A 16,329-nucleotide genomic window follows, 5' to 3' on the forward strand; every position below is an offset into this window, starting at 1 on the left:
AAGAAGTCTCTGTGATACCAGAATTTCTAGAACCTTCAAACAGGCACAGAGAGAAGTATTTCCTCTGTAGTTCATTATTTCGTGCTTATTATTTTTCTTATGAACTGGGAACATAAACGACTTCTTCCAAGTACTTGGAAATTTACCGGTGCGAATGGACAGTGTTAATGAAAATTGTTAAAAGCAAGCGAAAAGAATTAATTTGTAATAAGAAATTCAGTTAAAGGAAAATTAAAAAATAATAATTTGTTTCTGTTACGGCACAAAGTGGTGCGATTGCGATTGGACTTTGATCCCATACCAGGTTCATCGCATCGTCATCAGTTATATCGAACTCAATTATATTGACCCTTCCCGAGCGAGCGCCCCAGCCTTTAAAACCCGGCCACAACAAAGTTGCAATCATCAATCAAAGTGCAACCAAACACCAGAATGTGGCCATTCTCATCGGAACCAGAAGTAAACGTGGAGAACAACATCTCCACACACAACGCGATCGGGTACTCGATCGACGCGTTGTTCGTGGTCATCATCATCATCATAATCATCGTTTGGCGATGGCGACGAAATGTGCGCCGTCTGCAGAAAATGGAAGAATTGGCGGCACGGCTCGCTCGGGAACGAGCCTCGAGTGATGTTTGAAACAAAAACGAATAAAATCAGTGCCAAGCTAGAATCGAGTGTGTTCGGTTGTGGACCGAAAGAAAATATCACAGCCCAGGGTAGTTCAAAGTTGGAACTCGTGTCATTCACTTGGATGACAACCCTTTGTGTGAAAATTCTCGTGTTATGTTTAGACTTAACAGTTTACTTAACATTTTTTGGTGCCGAAACCCGGGAACAATTCCCGTTGCAGCAGTTAGCCTTCACCACGTGGAGTCGCAAGAATTCTCACGGTCCATTCCAATCATCGCAGGCCCCAGCAGAGCCGAAGAATCGTTTGGTCAGCCGCTCGAAAAACTTCATCGTAGTTTGCCGCCCAGCAGCAGCGAAGGATTCCGGATTTCGCCCTCCAGTAGGATTACCGGTAGTTCCAGTCGGTGAGGTTAGGTTGAGCGCATGGTTTGTCATCGAACAAAGGTACGTGAACTTTTGATTGTTTTTTACTAAGAACGACGGAATGGCACCGCTCAAGAAGGCACCCAAGAGCATTAAATTAAAATCTTTGGTTCGCCGTCGTAGTAACATTATCGGTGCTGCCCAACTGATAAAACGCTTTGATGATGACTTTATTGAAGAACAAAGAGGGCAATTGCCTGTTAGAATTGAACGACTCGAAGAGTTATTTCGCGAATTCGAGCACATTCAAGACGAAATAGAAGATTTGGAGGATGAATTAGAAGAATTTTGTGATCAGCGTCGAGAATTGCATAACCTATATTACGAGTTGAAGTCATCATTGCAATCCAAATTATCTTCCGGACAATTCGCACATAACCCTACTTCTAACAATCAAACCGATTCAGCACCACCTATAGCAAATGTTCGACTTCCAGAAATAAGATTGTCGGAATTTTCTGGTGAATTTGGAAAATGGGAAGCCTTTCGTGATCTTTTTACGTCGCTTATTCACAACAACAGTTCCCTGCCAGCAGTGCAGAAAATGCATTACCTACGTGGTGCCCTAACTGGCGAAGCATCGCGCATTATATCGTCCTTGGAAATTTCGTCTGTGAATTATACTATTGCATGGAAGCTGTTGAAGGAACGATTCGAAAATTCTAACTTTTTGATTAAAAATCATATGGCAGGCCTTCTTTCTGCAACACCACTTAAGAAGGAATCATCATCTGGGCTTTCGGAACTGGCTGATGAGTTTGATCGCCATGTTCAGTTATTAGATAAACTTGAAAATCCTGAAAATCACTGGAACTCGTTTTTGGTTGAACGTCTGAGCCAATGTCTTGATCCAGCTTCTTTGCGTGAATGGGAAACTACTAATTCGACTACGGTTCGACCCACTTATAAACAGCTTCTGGAGTTTATTCATAAAAGATCACGTCTTATTCAAACTCTAATGCTCTCCCAAAATAATCCTTCCCACTCCGAACCACCAAAACCAAGTAAGTCGCGCCTCACCACAGCCCACGTTGCCTCTGATAACATCCCAAGGTGTGTTTGCTGCAAAAGGGCACACTTTTTATTCCAATGTTCCCAATTTACAAATGACTTCACACCTCGTCAACGCTTTGAGATGGTGAAGAAAAATGGGCTATGCATCAATTGCATGAAGGGAACTCACCTCGCGAAGGATTGCTCCAGTGGGTCTTGTAAAACCTGCTCTAAAAAACACCACACTCTGCTGCACCTACCTCCATTCACACCACACGGGCAGCAGACCTCGCAAAGGGCAGCAATCCCTTCGCAAAGCTGCTTATCGCAGCTCGAGTCGTCGGCCGGTAGCTCAGCGCTTGAGCAGTCACACGCTTCACCACCCGCGAACTCGTCGCCCGCTTCTGATTCGATTCCTCCCACTTCGTCGCGTTTAACGTTAAATTCAGATTCACTACCTCCCACTACCGCCTGTCAAAGTGCTGAAGTTAAATCGAATTCTGGAAGTTTCGTCATGCTGTCAACTGCAGTGATCAAAGTTCTTGATGCTGATAACAAATACCAATTCGCCAGAGCACTACTGGACAGTGGCTCTCAACCAAGCTTTATTTCCGAGTCCCTCTGCCAGCGACTTCGGTTGAAACGAAATAAGCTTAACTCACCTGTAAGCGGTATTGGTCAATCATCCGTGAATGTCCACTTTGGCGTGACTTTGTCCATTGCTTCTCGCTTCGGGGGCTTCGAAACTAGCTTGCAGTGCCTTGTGCTTCCTAAATTAACGGTTGACTTGCCCAGTCATCACATTGATGTTACTCGTTGGCGCATACCTCGTCATCTGCCGCTTGCCGACCCGCAATTCAACGTTCGCCAAGGTATCGACCTCATCTTGGGGGCGGAGTTGTTCTTCGACCTGTTACAACAACAGCGCTTCTCGTTGCCATCTGGGTACCCGTCGCTACAGAAGACCGTTCTGGGTTTCATCGTCTGCGGTAAGGTATCAGCTCCAGCCCCCCAACGAGATAACACTCTAACCAGCCATGTTTGTTCCGACGAAGCTCTTAACGTTCAACTTGAAAGGTTTTGGGAAGTAGAAAATTTCGACGATGGCAAGGCATTGACGACTGAAGAGCTGAGCTGCGAAGAGCACTTCAAGCAAACTGTGCAGAGAGATGATTCCGGAAGATATGTCGTTCGTTTACCCATGCGCACAGAGATGGTTTCGTTGTTAGGAGATTCGTACGCCGTCGCACTCCGTCGTTTCAAGTCAATGGAACGAAAGTTTGCCGCAGATGAAAACCTTCGCCAAGCCTACGTCAATTTCATGGCTGATTACGAGAAGCTTGGACATATGGAGGTGAATCTTCGCGCGTCGTGTAGCCCACAGTTCTTTCTACCCCACCACGCCATCCATCGCCCTGAAAGCACCACTACGAAAATCAGAGTCGTGTTCGACGGTTCTTGTCGTGGTTCCACTCATTTGTGCCTTAATGATGTTCTCTACACTGGTCATTCCGTGCAACCAGCTTTGTACGCCACCGTTATTAACTTTCGAATGCCTCTCTACGTCGTTACTGCCGATATTGAAAAGATGTTTCGCCAAATTTGGGTCCACCCAGAAGATCGAAAGTTCCAGCAAATTCTTTGGAGAGCCAGGCCGTCAGAACCAATCAGCACGTACACACTCAACACCGTTACATACGGTCTCGCCAGTTCGCCATTTCACGCTACTCGAATTCTCGAACAGCTAGCTGCCGATGAAGGAAAATACTACCCATTGGCTGCCCAGATCTTACGAAACGGAACCTACATGGACGATATTCTCACAGGTCACAACGATCCGAAAACTCTCGAAGATAGCTGTCACGAACTCATCGAAATGCTCTCAAAGGCGGGCTTCGTTTTGCGGAAATTCGCCACAAATGACCAGTCAATACTGTCCAAAATACCATCCGAATTGTGGGAATTGAAAAACGTCTTGGAGCTAGACAGAACAGCCGCAATAAAAACCCTGGGTCTCCTTTGGTTTCCACATAGCGACAGCTTACGATTCAAGGTGCCTGTCCTTCCGGAATCAAGCGGTATCACCAAGCGCATCGTAGTGTCGGAAATGGCGCAGTTATTCGACCCCCTGGGCTTGTTAAGTCCTGTAGTAATGCAAGCTAAAATGTTCGTGCAAAGGCTCTGGGCGGAGCATCTACCTTGGGACACAGAACTCGCAGAAGATCTCAGTAGTTGGTGGAAGCAATACCGTAGAACTCTCCAGCGGCTCCTGGATATCGAAATTCCACGCAGAGTGATAGGAAATACTCACCATCAATACACCCTCCACTGCTTCTGTGATGCTTCAAAGGGCGGTTACGGGTGTAGCATCTACGTCGTTTCGCCGGACTTGTCTGGAACGCTTCAGTCTCGCCTACTTACGTCGAAATCTCGCGTCGCCTCCCTGAAGGGTCATTCCATCCCTCGCTATGAGCTCTGTGCTGCACTGTTGGGAAGTCAGTTAGTAGACAACCTTCGTAAAACCACCGTTTACACGCAGCCGGCAATATTTTGGTCGGATTCGACAATTGTGCTTTATTGGATTAAGTCACCGTCACATAAATGGAAGGTATTTGTGTCAAATCGCATAGCCGAAATTCAGCGCCTCACGAAAGATTGTCAATGGAGGCATATACCAACGGAGTTGAATCCTGCCGACAAGGTTTCCCGAGGCGTTCTTGCGAGCGAGATTGTCGGAGACGAATTATGGTGGCATGGTCCGGGGTTTCTAACCTCCCCTGTAGAGCAATGGCCCGATTCGAAGGTTTGTGTGGAGAATTTTCCCGAGCAAGATTGCGAAGCACAAGTTGTGGTATCTCTTCACAGTCAATATCTTGAGACATCACTCATAGATCGAACGTCAGAACTTGCAAAGCTTTTAAAGATTGTGGCATTCTTCTATCGTTTTCACAATAATTGTCGTCTCGAAGAATCTAAGCGGTACAAAACTAGTCTCACACCTTCAGAAATCGATCACGCATTGAAAGTTCTCATTCGTATGGTACAAAGAAGTACCTTCCACCTGGAAATGCAGATTTACGATCTCAAACGTACATCTTCCTCAACTAAGACGGCCAGTTCGAAGTCCCCGCTAAAGAATCTGAACTTGTTCATGGACGAATTTGGCTTGCTCAGATTGAACAGTCGTCTTACAAATCGAAATGCTCCCTTCGACACCAGATGTCCAATACTACTGCCAGCCAAACATCGACTTTCCTGGTTGATTGCAAGATCGATTCACCTTCAAACATTCCACGGTGGACCTGGTCTGGTTCTTGCTACGCTGCGTCAGCGCTTTTGGCCGCTCCAGGGTCGAGTTCTAGTCCGAAGCATCGTTCGTCAGTGCATAACGTGCTTCCGCTGCAATCCAACGCGTAGTACCCAGATGATGGCACCTCTACCCGCAGTTCGCGTTACACCTGCTAAAGTCTTCGCATACACTGGACTAGACTACTGTGGGCCGTTCAACGTGCGTCCGTTAAGTGGGAGAGGCTCGTCGGTCAAAATGTACGTCGCGCTCTTCGTTTGTTTTGTGGTGAAGGCTGTGCACCTCGAAGTTGTGGCGGATTTGACGTCGGTCGCGTGCATCAACGCCATCAAACGCTTTGTGGCAACCCGCGGCCGAGTGTGCGAAATACACTGCGATAATGCGACCGCTTTCGTCGGGGCGGATCGTGAGTTGCGCGCGCTTCGTCGACAGTTCCTGCAGCAGTTTAAAACTCCGGATTGGGACAAATACAGCTTGGATAGTGGAATCACCTTTCGTTTCATCCCTGCCCGGTCACCACACTTCGGCGGACTCTGGGAGGCAGGAATAAAATCGTTCAAGTATCATTTCCGCCGTATCGTCGGACAAAAATCCTACAATGTCGATCACTTTCTAACTATAGTCACCCAAACCCAAGCTATTTTGAATTCCCGACCAATAGCCTCCCATCCTGATCATCCTCAAGACCTAGAGCCCTTAACACCCGGTCATTTTTTGATTGGGGAACCACTAATTTCGATCGCCGAACCAGATATTTATAACTGATTTGAACCCAAATCGTCTCAATCGCCTGCAGGACATGAAACGAACTGTTCAAGATTTCTGGCGCAGGTGGGCCAGAGACTACACGAGTCAGCTACACCAACGCAGCAAGTGGAAGCAGCCAAGTTCTAATGTCCAAGTTGGTCAATTAGTGCTTCTTCAACAAGACAACCTTCCCGTTCTGCAGTGGCCTCTCGGGCGTGTCGAAAAAATATTTCCTGGTAACGATGGTCGAGTACGAGCGGTGCTGGTCCGCACAGCTCAAGGGCAGTACAAACGTGGGGTCACCGAAATCTCCATTCTTCCAATCGACCCAGACGAAGACGAAGGAAAGGTGACAACTGACGAAGGTTTATCGGAAGAAACACAGTTGAACGTGGCAGTTCAACGCCGGCCGGAATGTTAATGAAAATTGTTAAAAGCAAGCGAAAAGAATTAATTTGTAATAAGAAATTCAGTTAAAGGAAAATTAAAAAATAATAATTTGTTTCTGTTACGGCACAAAGTGGTGCGATTGCGATTGGACTTTGATCCCATACCAGGTTCATCGCATCGTCATCAGTTATATCGAACTCAATTATATTGACCCTTCCCGAGCGAGCGCCCCAGCCTTTAAAACCCGGCCACAACAAAGTTGCAATCATCAATCAAAGTGCAACCAAACACCAGAATGTGGCCATTCTCATCGGAACCAGAAGTAAACGTGGAGAACAACATCTCCACACACAACGCGATCGGGTACTCGATCGACGCGTTGTTCGTGGTCATCATCATCATCATAATCATCGTTTGGCGATGGCGACGAAATGTGCGCCGTCTGCAGAAAATGGAAGAATTGGCGGCACGGCTCGCTCGGGAACGAGCCTCGAGTGATGTTTGAAACAAAAACGAATAAAATCAGTGCCAAGCTAGAATCGAGTGTGTTCGGTTGTGGACCGAAAGAAAATATCACAGCCCAGGGTAGTTCAAAGTTGGAACTCGTGTCATTCACTTGGATGACAACCCTTTGTGTGAAAATTCTCGTGTTATGTTTAGACTTAACAGTTTACTTAACAGACAGGTTGAAGATAACTGAGAGTGGCTTCCACAAAGCGTCTACAATTTTTTTTAAACTATTGGCCGGAATTCTATCAGGTCCCACAGTCGACGACGGTTTTAGCTTAAATATAGCTGTTTAAACTTCTTCCTCCGAGAATATAATTCCTGTAAGATTCAGCATGTTGTTTGGAACGTACCGAAGGGCTCCTGCGATTTTAGTGGTCGTAGCGTGCGAAGTACTGAATACACTGGCGTAATGTTCAGCAAAAAGATTACATGAAACATCACTGATGAGACCCCGGTCCCCTTTCGCTTCTCGTTAACAAAGGATCAAAAACGCTTCGGATTGTGCTTTAACATATCGCTTTCAGTAAGGTAAATGAGAGGGGAAGACATGAGACGGTTTGACACTGCAAAAAGAACATCGCCTCCTCTACTCAAACCAGTACTGATGGGGTAACGTAAGGTTGCCAGAATTTTTTCCATTTCCATCCGGACCTAGCAATTCCGGGCATTTTTTCAAAAAAACCTGGCAAAATCCGAGCATGGATTTCAATTTTTCAAATCCAAAAACCGGGCAAAAACCGGGCAAAATTCAGGTGTTATTATATATAAAAGCAAAGAAAAAATGCGAAAAAAAATAAAATTAAAATTTTAATAATGCAATTACAGACTTCCAAAAACTTTTTGGAACACTTAAATATTTAAAAGTTTATAAAAGTAAATCAGCGAAATTATTTGAAACAACCGTTGAAAATTTCCATACCGTTAATCGATTTTGCTGAAACTTACTCAAAAACTTTAATTTTTTTTCGTTTCTTTGTGAAAATTGTGAAAAAATCCGGGCAATATCCGGACTTTTTTCACGATATCCGGGCAACCGGGCCGGACCGGACTTTCTCGAAATTTTGCATCAAATATCCGGGCAAACCCGGATAAAACCAGGCAATCTGGAAAGCTTAGGGTAACGGTCACGTCGAAAAACGTTGTATTCATATGTTATGCTTGGTATTACGAACTGGCTTAGGAACAGCAGCAGCAGTTTTCTTAGCCATGTCAGGCTCTTTGGCTGCTTGCCCTCAGACAGCGATTCTCTTGTGAAATCCACTGACTGATGCTTCTTGCAGCTTTCCTTTTCACCTTTGCTGCGGTCCATCGGGAACTCTCGGTTGCTTGCTTTTGCCGGGACTGCGGACACGAACAACAGCATCACTGAAATTTTTACTACGACTGAAGCTCAGCCACAGCTCGATGGTTATATTTATAACTTTCCAAGAACAAATCCTTATTTGCACTTTATTGGTATTGGTATATCACCACTCAGCCGATACAAAATGTTATTCCAAAAGGATGTCCGCTAATGAGGCTATTTTCGTGACGCGAGAAGCGTTCGCGAATTTCAATTTGCACTCCTATAGTGTTGCTGTAAGATGTAATTCTACGTCAAAAAAAATTATTATAATTTTTGTTGGTGTCTGAAAACTGAGCCGATTATAAAATGGTCAGAAAAAGATGGCATTTTTAACCATCCCGATTGAAATATTGAAATTTCACTACGTCAAAATGAAAAATCATTGAATTTCTTCTTGAGAGCTATTGATTTTTTTAAACTGAATAATAAGCCTAATTTAATTTTTTGTGATATTTTTATCACATTAAGAACCGCGAAAAACATATAACGAGAGATTCCAGAAATTCGCTGAGCGGTATTTCAACATAAAATGGATTAAATGTGCAGATTTCAAATTCTTGAGTTAACTGAAGTGTCGTATTTGATTTCTTATTATATTATTAAAAAATTAAATTAAACATCACAGAGTTGATGTGTTCAGGGGTAACAATAGCGTAAAGCAAAAGTAGATATATCTCAGATTTGGTCCTCAATACGTTGAAATTCTATGATATATAACTGAATTGTTCACCCTATCAGTCTTTTTATTATTAAATAATCACTGTCGGTTGAAATTGAATGTTATTGAACAAAACGGCAATTTTTTTCATCAAAATTCGTTGATCCTTATGAAAGTATATCTATCTGAATGCATATCAATCAAAATATTTTCAATAAGACTTCAACAAAATTATCTTGTATGTAAAACACCTATTTTTTGAAGGACTTTTTTGAATTAAGGTCGTTTTCTGAAGACCATAAATATCAAAATTCAATTTTTTGGAGATTTCTAGGTTTTGTTCGGCTTTCGGTCTTTTGGTCAAAGATTTAAAACACTTTTTATGTGCTCTCTATCCATTTTATCATTTAACCAAATCAAAATTGTAGTGTTTATGAAAATGATTCTCCGGTTATTACGGCGGAGAGACACGAAAGCGCAGATTGTTAAAGCTGCTAATTCGATTGTTTGTTCCTCCGGTAAATAAGACGGAGAGACTAGAAAAGCGCAAATTTTTAAGACTCTTGCTGCTGATTGTTTGTTTTGATTTGGCCTTCCGATGGAGAAAAAAAAATGAATTGGCTTAGGAAGCGGAATTTCAGGGATGCTGCTGAATGTGTGTTTTGATTTGGCCTTCCGGTGGAAAAAGACGGATTGGCTTAGAAAGCACAGATTGTTAAGGCCGCTGCTGATTGTTTGTTTGAATTTGGCGTTCCGTTGGAAAAAGACGGCTTGACCTAGGAAGCGCAGATTTTTAAAGGATGCTGCTTATTGTTTGTTTTAATTTGGTCTGCTTATAGAAATAGACGGATTGGCTTAGGAAGCGCATATTTTTAAGGCTGCTGCTGCAGTTTGTTTGTTTCGATTTGGCCTTCTGGTGGAGAAAAAAAACGGATTGGCTTAAGAAGCGCAGATTTTTTAAGGCTGCTGCTGATTGTTTGTTTTGATTTAGCCTTCCGGTAGAATAAGACGGATTGGTTCAAAAAGCGCAGATTCTTAAGACTATTGCTGCTGATTGATTGTTTTGATTTGGCCTACTGGTGAAAAAAGGTAAACTGGCTTAGGAAGCGCAGATTTTTAAGACTGTTGCTGATTGTTTGTTTTGATTTGGTCTTCCGATGGAGAAAAAAACGATTGGCTTAAGAAGCGCAGAATTTTTGGAAAGCTGCTGATTGTTTGTTTTGATTTAGCATCCTTAAAATTCTGTGTTTCCTAAGCTAATCCGTCTTTGCCACCGAAAGGCCAAATCAAAACAAACAATCTGCAGCATCCTTAGAGCTCTGCGCTTCCTAAGCCAATCCGTTTTTTCCATCCTTCCGATGGAAAAAACGGATTGGCTTAGGATGCGCAGAACTCTAAGGATGCTGCAGATTGTTTGTTTTGATTTGGCCTTTCGGTGGCAAAGACGGATTAGCTTAGGAAACACAGAATTTTAAGGATGCTACTGATTGTTTGTTTTCATTTAGTTTTCTGATAGAATAAGGCGGATTGGCTTAGGAAGTGCAGATTTTTAAGGCTTCTGATGCTGTATGTTTTGATTTGGCCTTCCGGTAGAAAAGATGGATTGGCTTAGGAAGCACAGATTTTCAAGACTGTTGCTGCTTTTTGTTTGTTTTGGTTTGGCCATCCTTCCGATGGAAAAAACGGATTGGCTTAGGATGCGCAGAACTCTAAGGATGCTGCAGATTGTTTGTTTTGATTTGGCCTTTCGGTGGCAAAGACGGATTAGCTTAGGAAACACAGAATTTTAAGGATGCTACTGATTGTTTGTTTTCATTTAGTTTTCTGATAGAATAAGGCGGATTGGCTTAGGAAGTGCAGATTTTTAAGGCTTCTGATGCTGTATGTTTTGATTTGGCCTTCCGGTAGAAAAGATGGATTGGCTTAGGAAGCACAGATTTTCAAGACTGTTGCTGCTTTTTGTTTGTTTTGGTTTGGCCTTCCGGTCGAAAAGACGGATTGGCTTAGGAAGGGCAGATTGTTAAGACTGCTGCTGGTTGTTTGTTTTGATTTGGCTTTCCGGTGGAAAAAGCAAATTGGCTAAGGAAGCACAAATTGCTAAGGCTGATGTTGATTGTTTGATTTGATTAGGCCTTCCGGTGGAAAAGATAGATTGGCTTATAAAGCGTAGATTGTAAAGACTGCTGTGCTGATTGTTTGTTTTGATTTGGCCTTCCAGTGGAAGAAGACGGATTGGCTTAGTAAGCGCAGAATTTTAAGCATGCTGCTGATTGTTTGTTTTGATTTGACCTTCCGGTGGAAAAAAACGGATTGGCTTATGATGCGCAGAATTTTAGGGATGCTGCTGATTGTTTGTTTTGATTAGGTCTTCTGGTAGAAAAAGACAGATAGGCTTAGGAAGTGCAGATTTTAATGGATGCTTCTAATTGTTTGTTTTGATTTGGTCTTCTGATTGAAAAAGACATATTGGCTTAGTAAGCGCAGATTTTAAAACTGTTGCTACTGATTGTTTGTTTTGATTGGGGCTTCCAGTGGAAAAAGACAAATTGGCTAAGGAAGCGCAGAATATCAAGGTTCTAATGATTGTTTGTTTTTATGGCTTTCCGATAAAAAAAAGGATTAGAATAAAAAATGAAAGGTGATGAAAATGAGCGAGTAGAGATTTTTCAAAAAAGCGTTTTCATCACATTCTTAACTTTTGTTCAAGCACGGATCAAACATCTATTTCAATTTATAAAATGAACTTTGGCCAATAAAAATAGTTGAATTCGGAATCAAACCAAACAAAATATGCCACCACTTCTTGGAATATTAAGAAAAGAAAAACTTCGTACATTTTTCCTGGTCTATCGTCTTTCGTCTGAGTTTAAGCAAGAGACAAAACATTGATTGAACTGAACAAAATGAAAATCATAATCGTGCCTGAAAAAGAAATATTACACAATATCTTTTACCACCAGGAAACAATTTGGAGGTCAATTTGTTGTGTAGCATCATTATTCATCCATTAACGCAATCAAATACTACCATCGTAATACCTTCCGCACCTTTAATCCTAAAAGCATACACCCACGCAAATGATGTGATTCTGCTGATTAAAATTCAATCTAGGGAGCTGATATCTGTGTGTATCTTCCCTAATGTGCTGTGATGTGTGTGTATTCAAATTGGCTTCCGGGCTTACGCAATGCAGCCAAAATTTATGCAACCCCCAAAGCATGAAATAATCAACAAAGAAGAGATCCGACCCGATTCGATTCGGGTGCAGCAACTGGAGGCCAATTTGCCACCCGCCGCCATCGCCATCGCCACTGTCAGTCAGTCAGTCAGAGTCCATCTTTCGGTTCGAATGCCTCCGATGAATTTTGATTCAATCTCGCTGGCCTGGAGCCTTTTGGGTATTCGAAAGGATTCGAGAAGTGAAGCAACTCCTGCGGAAACTCATATATGTACAGTGTTGCTGGAATCGATATTCCATCAACCGAACGACGATGTTCGCCCGGAATTATAGTTAGGGGCATAATTTTCTTCAAGTTAACGGCTGCAGCTGATTGATTGATTTCGCATATTCCGATAGCCGAGGGCTCGCATCCTTTTATCGGACGTTTCCGGCTCACCGGAAGCGCTTTTCCAATTAGTTCAGAACGAAAAGGTTGAACTAAAAAATTTCTCCCTTCGATTTTGTGTCATAATTGTACGAACCTGGAACTAGCTTCCCTTACCCTAGGGAAGATTTGACTGATGTGGTTGTGGGATTTCCTATTTGCAGGATCTGTTTCCAGCAGCGATTTCGATAGAAACGTGATTCAAACAAAATGTACGCTGACGGGATTGCCAAACTCGTCGATTGTGCAATCGAAAACGTGCCGCGTTGTGGTTTCCCCCAAAGTAGGTACAACACATAATTCGAATGTGGAAATGTTGTGAGTTTGACAAATTAGAGCACGCCATCTAGTTTCCCAATATAATTTGGTTCCTCATTTCAAAAGCTTCCGAAATCGGAAACCTGTAATGGACTGGCTGGATTTCATCTAATTTTGAACAAAGAAAATTGACAGAAGCTTTCGAACGACAGACGATAATTTGTACAAAAAAAAAGACTATTCAAATTGTTTTAAGTTAAAACAAAACTTGATGAATAAAGTTTAAAAATGTTGGTCACTGAAAATAATTCCCAGAATTGAAAACATTAAACCCATAAACATAACCTCTAAACATCTTAGCACCCAAGACAGCGCGCCAAAGTTTCATGAAAGGTGTTGATTCCGCATGCCACCGCAAACCACACGTGAACTAAGTAGAGGCTTTTCGGTTATTTCGTTGGTTCACGTGTAAAGTTCACACGTGGCGGTGTCCTGTGCCAGTAAAGTAGTTTGTTGGATCGAACACGCGGCGGTTTTGGTGCGGTTATGTTGTATGTACGTATCAGTATAACAAAAACATCAATCAATGCATGCCGACCGCAAAATTCCGGCTTTCCCGATTCAATGGTGTGGAGTCGTTTTACGAGTAATTGTGGCTTTTGCGCTTATGAGTGAGATAGTTTAACTATTTAATTTAAAAATTAAATTCTAAAAAACAATATGTGGTTTTGACAGCAGCTCGAGATGAGAATTCTTAAAAACTCTGATGGGATACAGAAAAAAACTTAATTCTCACAAAATATCGGAAAACATGAAAAGCTAAGATAAACATTAGGTACATAAGACTGCCCCAAATTTGTATGGGAAATTCAAAACCTGTGAAATGTTATGCGCTTCAAACTAAAATTAATCCTGGGTCTACATCGCGTTGCTCAACGAGCCTGAAATTTGTATGGAATTTTTAGACATTTTGTTCGAGAGAAACATGGAAAATCAGTTTTTCATCAATAAGTTTGGCTGAGTGGGGTGGTAGAACATATTGACGCCTCTTTAACAGTGATGAATACCACCCTGAAAATAGTTAACCCATTTTCGAAGCCTAGTAACTTCTTTATCTTAACACTAATCGAAATGCAGATTTTTTCAATATTATTTTCCAGAGTTTGTTTTAAAAACTTAAGAATTTTTCAGTGATTTTCAAAATTTCAGAATTTTTTCAATCTTGATTTCCTAGCGTTTCTAGAAATTTTTATAAAAATTAAGAATTTTTCATTGTTTTCCCAAAAATTTCAGAATTTTTCGGAATAATGCAGAATTTTTCGGAACTTTTCAGAATTTTTTAAAGTTTTCCAGAGTTTTTCAGATTTTTCCTGAATTTTTCTGATTTTTTCTGAAATTATTTTGGATTTTTCAGAATTTTTTCAAGTTTTTTTAGAAACTTTCAGAACTGTTCAGAATTTTCTTGAAATTTTCAGAACTTATCGGTTATTTTCAAAACTTTTCAGATTTTTTATAAATTTCTGATTTTTAAATTAGCATAATTTTCCAGAAATATTATCAATTATACAGAATTTTTGCGTGTTTTATGAATTTTGAGGATTTTTTCCAAAATATTCAGTGTTCTTTGATATTCATAATTAAAGACAAACAAAATTAATAAAAAATTAAAAGGTACTTAAAAGTTTTCAAGAAAGGTTCGGAAATTTTCTAGATGTTTCAGAATTATTTTTCTAAGAATTCAAGGGTTTTTTTAGGATTTTAAAGGAATTTTTCTAAGAATTTTAAGAAATTTTTCAGAATTTAAAGATTTTTTTACAATATTCCAGAAATTTTAAAGTTTCTCAATTTTATCATTTTTAAAGAATTTTGAAGTGAAATTAGGTTTTTCCGCATTCTTTAAAATCTTTCAGAAATTTACAGAATTTTCCAACATTTTCCTAAATTAAAAAAAAAATTCTTAGTTTTTCAGCAATTTTTAATGTTTTTCAAAATTTTGTTAAATTTTCAAGATTATTTAAACATTTTTTTGATATTTTGATTTTTTTTCTCAAATTTACAGTGTTTTTTCAAAAAATTTCAAAAAGATGAGTTTTTTTTAAATATTTCTTAATGTTTATAATTCTCAAATTTAACAAAAAAAAAATATCTTTAAACTTTCAGGAGTTTTTAGAATTTTTCAGATATTTCAGGTTTTTTCTGATTTTTTTAGTATTTTTAAGAAGTTTTCAGAATACCATTCTGTGTTTTCGATATTTTTCAGAATTTTTCAGAATTTTCCAGTTTTTACAGTTCTTCTCAAATTTTTTTTCAGGGGTTTCAGGAGTTATGGAAAAAAAACAGAATTATTCACAATTTTCAACATTTTTTCAGAGATTCTCTCTATTTGAAAATATTGTTCCGAAGGTTTCGATGTTTTTCATTTTTATAATAACAAAAATCATAGATACAAAAACAAAATTCAATAGGTACTTAAAAGTTTTCAAGAAACGTATCGTTTTACGAAATTTTTCAATTTTCAATGAAATGTTTCAAAATTATCAAAAATATCTCAAAATTACATTTTTTTTTTCTTTTTTCCAATTTCTAGATACTTGAAATGCAGTTGGAGCGCGAAAATTTTACAAAAACCTTTAAAGACTTTAAGTGTTCTTCTGGATTTTTTTCAGAAATTTTATGGTTTTTTTATAAATTCTTTCATCATTAATTCTTTTCTTTTAATTTTCCTGAATTTTTAAGAATTTTTTAAAAAAATTCGGATTTCTATATATTTTTTTTAAATTTTTATGCAGTTTTTGAGTTTTTTCAGTTTATTTTATTTTTGGAGAACGACAATTATACAAAACCTCGATGGATTTTTTCTCTTCTCTTATATTTTTCAGAAATTGTCTAAATTTTTCAACATTCGCCTTCTTGTTTAAGAATTTTCAATGTTTCTAAGGAAATTTTTGCATTTTTCATAATTTTGTTAAAATTTTAAGATCGCTTAGAAAAATTTCAGGTTTTACAAAATTGCCTTATTTTATATAATTTTTTCGAATTATTCTAAATATTTCTTTAAATTTCATAAAGTTTCAGTTTGTTCCAAAAATTTTCTTTATTTCTTGAATTTTCAGAGATTTTTAAAATGATTCAGAATTTTTCTTAGCTATCAAGAATGTTTCTGAATTATTAGGCTTTAGATGTTTTTTTCAAATATTCGTAAATTTTCAGATGTTTTGAAAATGTTTTAAAACTTTTAAGTATTTTGATAGATTTTGTTTTTTTTTTGAATTTTTCAATTTTGAAGAGATCTTTATTTTTCATATATTTTCAAAATATTTTATATGTTCAGATTCTTACAGAATAATTCAGAAGTTTTCTGAATAATTCAGAGTTAAAAAAAATCAGATTTTGTGAGAACTATTCAGCATTTTTCACTTTTTTAAATTCATTTCAAAACTTTTCAGAATTATCATTT

At 39.4% G+C, this 16,329-nt stretch overlaps 1 protein-coding gene across 1 annotated transcript; it reads left to right on the forward strand.

The window, feature by feature from the left end:
* Nucleotides 1-690: 690 nt before the first annotated feature.
* Nucleotides 691-6,996, forward strand: LOC129747871 (uncharacterized). The gene is made up of 2 exons (XM_055742249.1): nt 691-1,080; nt 6,156-6,996. The coding sequence occupies exons 1-2, from the start codon at nt 1,060-1,062 to the stop codon at nt 6,525-6,527; spliced, it is 393 nt and encodes a 130-aa protein (XP_055598224.1). The 5' UTR covers nt 691-1,059; the 3' UTR covers nt 6,528-6,996.
* Nucleotides 6,997-16,329: the final 9,333 nt, after the last annotated feature.

Source organism: Uranotaenia lowii, chromosome 2, assembly GCF_029784155.1.
Source record: "Uranotaenia lowii strain MFRU-FL chromosome 2, ASM2978415v1, whole genome shotgun sequence".
Classification (NCBI taxonomy): Eukaryota; Metazoa; Arthropoda; class Insecta; order Diptera; family Culicidae; genus Uranotaenia; species Uranotaenia lowii.

What these genes read in the sequence shown, in the direction of transcription:
- LOC129747871 (XM_055742249.1), top strand. Translation starts at nt 1,060, where the DNA reads ATGGTTTGTCATCGAACAAAG. An exon ending in TGGTTTGTCATCGAACAAAG is followed by an intron (nt 1,081 to 6,155) that starts GTACGTGAACTT and finishes AATCGCCTGCAG; the next exon opens with GACATGAAACGAACTGTTCA.